The sequence below is a fragment of the Galeopterus variegatus genome, unplaced genomic scaffold, assembly GCF_000696425.1.
Source record: "Galeopterus variegatus unplaced genomic scaffold, G_variegatus-3.0.2 Scaffold11123, whole genome shotgun sequence".
Lineage (NCBI taxonomy): Eukaryota > Metazoa > Chordata > Mammalia > Dermoptera > Cynocephalidae > Galeopterus > Galeopterus variegatus.
Genome location: NW_007737234.1, coordinates 32,617 through 41,451, shown reverse-complemented (window position 1 = coordinate 41,451; position 8,835 = coordinate 32,617). Strand labels below are relative to the sequence as shown.

Sequence of the window (8,835 nt, the reverse complement as noted above, 5' to 3'; positions counted from 1 at the left end):
ACACACACACACACACACACACACACACACACACACACACACACACACACACAAAACCGGGGGCAGAAGACACAACAATTACAATTCCTTGAAGTTGACACGACAAGCAAACAGACAGGACATTGTTGGGTGGGAGGGGGGAGAGGGAGGTGGGAGGGAGATTTTGGTAATGGGCCACAATAATCAACCGCATTGTATATCGACAAAATAAAATTTAAAAATAAATAGATAAATAAATAAATAAATAAAATTCTCACATCAACCTGCAGGGGAAGCTCAGAGAGGCCAAGCCAAGTGTACCCAGTCCCAAAGCTAATAAGTGGCAGAAGCAGAACCTGACCAGGTATGCCTGCTGGGTAGGCACCTGCTGCTACTACAGGGCAAGAACTTGGTATTTCCATGTTCTCTAGGAAACACAACACTGATGAAGAGAGATTTGCTCGAGAAGATGCATCTACCTGCAAGGCAGGAACGTAGGCTCTGACATCAAGTTCAATGATGTCATGTGGCAGGGACAGAACAAAGTTCAAACAGGAGGCCAAAAGTTCATCTTTGTATTGCTTCATTTTAACTGATACCTTAACAAGAAAGAAGACAGTGCTGTGTGACTCAACAGAACCTACAATTTGAAAATCAATTAAAAAATACTTACCCTATTCTTAAATCAAAAAAAGGTAAGTATGTAGTCTTTATTTGATGTGACTACATTCATTTTACAAATTAACCGCTGATCTCCAGGAAAAGTTAATCTGTTAAAGTATTTAATTCCCACTATATGGAAAAACTAAAGAATATTTAATTATGACTTGTCATCAGAAGAGAATTACTCTAAGAAAACTCAAGGGATTTTGAAACACAATTTCTTCTATTAGTTTTTTTAAGACCTTACTCCCAATCTGGATTTAGCAAACCAATTTTTTAATAATTATTTATGATCACTAGGATTTTTTCAATATACATTCATTTAAAAATAACCCATGAAAATAGTAAGACAAATCATTTAAAAGTTACCTCTTTACCAAATTTTGCAAATAATGCAAAGCAAGAATACTTTTCTGGGTCCTCAGGAGAGTGTTTCAGACTCTTTGGACTAACTCCCTGTCAAATAAAGTAGCAAATTAGTACACAAGGAACAAGAATCAGGCGATTCTGTATCCTAATCTGGCAGTTCCCAAGCATTCCTCATTGGGGTGGATTCATTTCACTTCACCAGTGCCTGGGGCAGAAGGAAAGCGAGTATCAGCTCTGAGGACTTTTCAAGGCAGAGGCCAGTCAGAAACAACATGAGGAGCAAAGGTAGATGGGGCGGAATCCATTCCCCTACCCTCCGTCTTCCAGCAAGATACACCTGTGCACCTCACCAAGACAGGCTCCCCCTGTAATTACCCAGGCGGGCTCCTTATGCAACTGACTGGAGCCCCAGGGACATTAATCCAGTCATTCTCAACCTTCACTAAGCACCAGGATCACCTGGGTGGTTTGTAGCACAATCACCGATTCCAAGTATTTTAAGTATATATTACTCATTTTAATTTTCTGACCTTACTGTCTGGGTGGCTTGTAGCACCATCACTGATTTTAAGTATTTTAAGTATATATTACTCATTTTAATTTCCTGACCTTACTGTATTAAGAGTCATAAGTTAACCAGAAAGAGCAATTACGTGGTCTCCCTACTACATAAAACCATATATACTAACAAGTATTCTCGTTTCTAGTTGAATTTTTACCTCTAACTTCTCAATTCTGAATAATTCCATGATGGGTTCTGACTCCTGAGGGGGGGTAAAATGATTAGTTTATACTCTTTTAAATGGGGATTGTGGAGGCCGGCCTGTGGCTCACTCGGGAGAGTGTGGTGCTGATAACACCAAGGCCACAGGTTCAGATCCCATATAGGGATGGCTGGTTCGCTCACTGAGTGAGTGTGGTGCTGACAACACCAAGTCAAGGGTTAAGATACCCTTACAGGTCATCTTTAAAAAAAATAATAATAATAAAATAAATAAATAAAAATAAATTAAATAAATAAATAAATAAATAAATGGGGATTGTGGAATTAGAGTGAACCAAGGGATTTGACATGACACTTGGAAATTAAGGGGCTAAAAAAATTATTTTAACAGTAGAAAATGGAAACTCTGAAGAAGGTTTATGGTATAAGCAATGAAGTTAAAGTGATGTTTGAAAGGTTAATGAGAAACAAATTATATTGTTTGAGGATTTTTTTCCCCCAAAATGTTATCTCTTCATCTGAATGGAATGAGTCTGAATACTCCACATTCATAATCCTAATCTTACTAAATCTTGTTTAGTGAATTTTGTTTCTGGATTTTTTTTAAGCGAAAACTTAATATTTTATATTTTGCTTTTCTGCTATATAGTCTAGTGAAAAGTTACATGAGCAGAAACTCTCCCTTTTTTGTTTTTTTTCCTTCTTTTGTGGTGTTTAAAGCATATTCTAGTTTGAAGCTACTAATTTGTCTTATATCTGACTTACATCTGACTTAAGTATAACCAGGTACAAACAACAAATTTTAATTTTCTGAATCCTTAAAGTTTTCAGCATGTGGTCTCTTCCACATGCTAAAAATTACTTTCACTTGTAACACAGTAATTAAACATATCATGGAGAGAGACCTAAGTTAAAATTTACTACGTAATAACTTCGTATAGCATACATTATACGAAGTTATCGGTGCTTACAGCCATCTGACCTTTGACAAAAGTGCGAAGAACATACACTGGAGAAAAGACTCTTCAATAAATAGTGCTGGGAAAACTGAATATCCGAGTCCCTAACTTGTATATTGATGGCAGTCTTTTCTGTTTTCTAAAAACGTATTTTGTTGTGGTGCTTTTCTTATTAATTAAATCCCATATTCAGAAACCTTGCCTGTGAGTTTAAATTGGGCTTTTGATTATTGGTTTCCTTTTTTTGCTCTTGAAAATAATGCAGTCTTATGGAATTTGTCAGTTTAATTGAAAATAAGGTGTCAAAACATGGAATGTATAACTTACTCATTGAAAGATATCGTAATTTATGGGCACAATAAAAATCTGAATCATTCAGGTAATTAATTTTCAAAAATGGAGCCCTTTTGTCCTTAACTAAAGGTATATGTTTTTTCAAGATCTTATTCTATATTAAACAGTGCTTTGCACAAAGTGGTTTCTGAAGAATGAGTCCCTTGACTCCACATGATCATTGCTCCATGTTATTTGCCACAAAGAACCTTATTTCAGATTGAACCTGGAACTCCTTGTTTCTCATATTAGCTATTTCTCTATTAGGAGCACTACAACTACGGTCAGATGCAACATGAGCTACTTTAGTATGGTTGGTTTGGAATTTGTCCGTGTATTATGATTTATTGACCTGTTGATGCAGGTGAATTGGGTGCATTTTGTTGTCACTGTATGTTAAATGATGACCAGTGTTTTTACAAAGGAATTGAACAACAACAACAAAAGTTATGCACAGATTTTCAACTGCATTGGGAGGGGGCATCCCTAACCCCTGGTTGTCCAAGGTTCAACTATATTCAATGTCCTCCAAAAACAACTTACCTCAAAATATTTTATTTTCTTGGCATTTTTCACTGCAATAGAAAGCAACTTGTAGAAGCCACTGATGAGTGGCAGCCGTGTAGACCGCAAAATTAATCTGTAGGCAAATGAGTACACCCACGGTTCAAAAAATCCCACTTGTTTCTCAGGGAGAATCTCTCTGTAAAAACAAATTAAAAGCTTAAGGTAGAAATTTTTATCATACTATTATTCAGCTTTAAAATTATAATGGACATACTTAAACAATTACAGACTATAATTTCATTACATAACATTTTTAGGTATTATAACATTTTTAGGTATATCTTTTAGGTATATTCCTTTTTTCTTAGCTGAGGATCTTTTAAATACAAAAAAAAGTAATAACTCTAAGATAGTACATTTAGACTTATCTTAAAGGTCTATATAAGTGATTTTAAATTTTAAGTCTTTTACTATTTCATTTCTTACACGTATATAAGGGTATTTCCTATATTATAGCCAATAAGTGATACATTTTCACTCTTAAGTAATTAAAATTCTACAAAATACCTGCAAAATTCCACCAGGTTAATGAAAGCTGAAAAATCTTTAGGTTTAGCAGGATGCAAGTTAGCCGTTGGATCTGAAGTCGGGATCACCCAAACACCAGTAGCCTCATCTCCATCCTTAAAAATTAATTGTACCAACAATCACTGTACCATTCAAACACACATCATTCAACAAATAACTGTCCAATTGACTTCACAGTCAAGACCTAATGCTACGAGGTAAGAATGCAAAAGTGAGAAAGGTAGAGATGGGTCCTCCAGAGCTCACAGTTTGATAAGGATGGGACTCACTGAAAACATTAAACAGGACTCACAGGAAGTGATAAAGCGATGAAAGAATGGGACAAATACAGAAATACCCAGCAGTTACCACTTCCTGAAGGAGCTAGCAATAATGCCTTGACAGAAGTCTCAAACTTATGAATAGAGAAATAGAGCAATAAGTAACAATAATAAGAAAGACAAATGAAAAATATGATTTTTTGAGAAGTGCACACAGTTCAGTTTTAAACATTGTGTTACCAAATGTGTGTTATCAAATACAACCTGTGTTATCAAATTCAAATGTTAAACTAGTAGTTAGAAATAGGGAGCCGAAGCCAATGAAGGATAATGATGCGGGAGACCAGACCTGTGTTCTTGGACCTACAAGAAGGCAGCAGGAGCCAGGGACACCACCAAAGACATCCACAACAGTGAAGACATGTTTTAAAATGCAGATTTGTAGGCTGACACAGTTCCTGGAAGTCCCTTTTGGCAAGTTTTTTTTGTTTTGTTTTGTTTTTTAAATGAAATTATTTTAGGCATATGTAAACCTTAGAAAGCAGTAAAACACACAATGGTACGCTTATCACCCAGCATAAAAAAATATAACATCATGAGTGCAATCAAGCAAGTGTGCCCACGGCCTCACACTGTTTCCTTTATTTACCCTCCGTACGTCCTCCACATTATCTCATCTAACCTCATGGGACTACAGTGGACGCACACATGCACAAACTCTAACAAGAACAGTCTAGTCTGAAAAAAATCACTGCACTTGAGATCAAACTACATGTCTTCCACTGGAAGTCACACCCTTCAGGCTGGCCTCATTACATGGTGCCGTGTTCCTATTAACTCCTCAGACAAGAGCAGGGCAACTCCCAGCTGCCAGTTTTAAGCCATGACTTATCTTTTACCCAGGCTAGGAAAACTGGGTACAGACAAAAGGGAGGACACTTTCTTCTTTCTCTACTTTCTACATTCTACTATCTCGAGAACACATTTAACACATTGTACCCCAGTTTGGGGTTTCCTTAACTATAAGCAAGAAACCCAGGCTTCTCTAGCCTAGTGTGTAAAGTTACTTCCACATAAAATAACATTTACTTGATTCTTTACTGTTTTTAAGGAATGAGAAACAAACAAGTATTATAAACATCTTTTTCCAAAAAAATTTGTTTTAACATATTAAACATGTAAATTACTTTTCAAACAATCTAGTGATAAAATTTTTTACACATTATGCTATATTCAATAGAAAAGTATCAATAGCACATAATAATCTTGAAGAAACCAATTTTCTTCAATCCCCTACAAATATGCTATTATCCCCTGAATATTTATATACAAAGAGAGTTGGTGTAAAAATGATGCAAAATTATTACTGACAAAAACTTCTAACCTCTTGTTCCCCAACAGTCAGTTTTTCCAGTGTAAGATCCAATTTCTCAACAATCTTCAAAACAGATTTTACAAATTCATCATATAGTAAGCGATTCAGACTTTGAAGGGAGGAATTCACAAAGAGAAATGCTTCATCTGCTAAAATAGAATCCTTTAAACAAAGAAAAATAATGAACTTCAAAATCTTGTACAAAAAAGTATTAGCATGAGTATTTTATAAGCATCAAATGCAGATTCACATGTATATTTAGTTACTATGGAAACAATGACATATAAACTGTAGGTGTACCTGGAAGTTTTCAAGCTACAAAATTTAGACAACTTCTCAAATTATTATGACAGCATCATTTCAGTCAGATAATACAACTTATCCAGTCATGGAATAAATACTTATTCTGCACACAGTAATAAGATTTAGGCCAATCCTTGTCAAAGCACTTACCCCAATTAATTTGAGGGTACATATAAACACACATATACATAATATATACACATACACACTATGTGTTTTAATATGTTTGTGTACATACACATACATGTTCATTTACATGTGTGCATATGTAAACACATGTGCACACATACACACATGTAGATGAATATATATTCATCCTCAGAATGGATTTAAAAGTATAATCTATCATTTCTTTTAAAATGAAGCTATTCTACCATTCCAAAATTATAGGCCAATTACTCTGCCTATACTCTGTCAAATATTATATAGGACCTAACCTTGAAATATAGAGATATATAACATCACATACAAAAAAGAAATAATTGGGGATAAAATTACTAACAACTGCTACACTATTTTATTTCAGTAAGAAAAAAACTAAAAACACCTAAGATTTTACACAGGATAGCAATCACCTTTTCACAAAAATTGCTTGTCCTGGACTATTAATGCTTTGTCAAAGTACATATTAAAATACTAGCCACTACCCTGGCTTAAAGTTGACACTAAAATATCTAGCAGATATCTGCTAGAAAGATATTAGACAGGAGGTGTTATTCTAAGTGAGACTAGAAAAAATAATAGAAAAAATAGTAAATAATAGCTGTGCACCAATCCCCTTCATACCTATTAAATCAATTGAATTTATCTTCATCTTTAACAAATAAAAAAGAAAACAGCTCTTCCATGGTGGTAATATTGTTACATTCTTTGTTACCTAAGAAGATGCACCTGTTAGAAAGAACAACTTAGCATCAACTATACTATCCAGGTACTTGAAGCTACAACGAGGACTCAGCTACTGTAATTAATGTCAAGAATTCTATGTCTGTGCTCCTTTCATTTTTTTTTCTAGTCTCACTTTAACTGTCCTGACTTATACTGTTTTAATTTTTTATTACTTCAATTTCATTTTCAAAAAAACTTTTGAAAGGTAATCAAATACAATTCTGAAATAAATAAGTCTTAATTCTAAAACTATGGAGACTAATAAAGAGAGGTAAGAGGGTACTTTTATGGTACTTTCAAAGTGCAAATTTTACCATCATCTGGTCACAGCTCAGGAGATTCCTAAAAAGAGCCACATAGTCTTTGCACATAGGCACTTTCCACTTGCCAGTTCTAACTTCTCCCAAGGCACGATGATCTTCAGACTCAGACCCAGCGTCCTGGCCAGGAAGACAACATGCAGTGCTCACTGACAGATTCACAAAAGCAGCACTGCTGCCAGAACCTGCTGATTTTCAGAATTCTCTAAGCCAAAACAGCTACCAGTAGGAGTCTACATAATTAGGCTGAGGAAGACATTATATGATTTTTCTGTGACTAAACTTGTGAGGAACTACCACCACCCCCTGAACGCACTGTAAGTAGTCTACTGAACTTTCTTACACCCTTTGATCTGTCACCTCCTCCTTCTGAAACTTCTAATAACTACGATATACCTCCCAAAATACACCTTGGTATATTGCCCTAGAGTTTCCAGAGAGAAAACATTTCCTTTTTGTAAAAATGTATATAGCAGTAAAATAATGTTTAATGTTTCAAACCTTAGGAGAAGTGCATTCATCTAACAAAATATAGCAGAATTATGTCCTACACTTTTCAAAGTGTAAGGAATGGTTAATAACTAAGAAATGCTACTTTTGTGTATTTACATACTGAAACCTCAGCAGTATTTCTAACTTTCAGTGACAAAAGACCAATTTTCAAAACATTAGATTCAGAATTTACCTTTTGAAGGATCACTGGTTTAGAACATATTCTGATTAAACCCTGATGCACTGAAAAAAGGAAATGAAAAAAATGGAAGGAAACACTGAAAAATACAACAAAACACTCAATATAAACAAGTCATAATTTTTTAGAACATAACTTTACCTCTCAACTTCTTTTCTAAGTTCATTAATATCTTTAGTTTTCAATTTTGAACTATTAAGATTCAGAAGCAAAAGAATGAAAAAAAGAGAGGATTTTGATCTACCAAAATTTTAGGAGTTCTCCAAGAGGCATCAAAGATACAAAAAAATTTGGCAACCAGATTTTCTTTACCTATTTCAAAGAACATGTTAAGTATTCATAATTTATCATTCTAAAAACAAGAACGAATTGCAAACTTACCCACAGTACTAATGCAATTCCAAAGAACTGGTCCTTTTTCTGCTAAGGCTAGGAAAACTTTCACGATGGCTCTACAACACACCAACTGCATTTTTGGACTATATTGTGGGAAACTGTCTATCTGCACCACCATGAGATGTTCCAGAACTGGAGTATATACCTCAGGAACCTACCAGAAATGAAAGCAAACCAAACATTAGAAGATGTTATAAATAAATACAGGAATAACACAAATATTCAAAGTAATTACAATTGAATTCTACACATATTGGTTAAATGAAAAACCTGGCTTGTCATCTAATCTGCTAAGCTTAACATTTATTATTGTGATTGCCTAAAAAAAAAAATCAGAGTAGAACTGTCTGAATGATGCAATTGGATCCCAAGCAGCAATTAATATTTTGGAAAGATGGAGAAAATAACAATATTTCTTCCTGCTCTGGGTAGTAAACAATCAAGTTTCATGACAATAATTCTATTGACACAACATATTAA

The 8,835-nt window shown here is 34.6% G+C and overlaps 1 protein-coding gene across 1 annotated transcript in view; it reads right to left on the bottom strand.

Annotated features, from left to right (window-relative positions):
- LOC103610425 (DNA-dependent protein kinase catalytic subunit-like) overlaps nt 1–8,835 on the bottom strand; it is a gene marked incomplete at both ends in the record, with an annotated part of 38,675 nt that overhangs the window by 1,385 nt on the left and 28,455 nt on the right. Inside the window, 8 exons of the mRNA XM_008594596.1 lie at nt 459–578; nt 1,012–1,098; nt 3,571–3,730; nt 4,102–4,217; nt 5,767–5,919; nt 7,263–7,388; nt 7,954–8,003; nt 8,341–8,509. Coding sequence (XP_008592818.1) covers nt 459–578; nt 1,012–1,098; nt 3,571–3,730; nt 4,102–4,217; nt 5,767–5,919; nt 7,263–7,388; nt 7,954–8,003; nt 8,341–8,509 — 981 coding nt within the window. The remainder of the gene's footprint in view (nt 1–458; nt 579–1,011; nt 1,099–3,570; nt 3,731–4,101; nt 4,218–5,766; nt 5,920–7,262; nt 7,389–7,953; nt 8,004–8,340; nt 8,510–8,835) is intronic.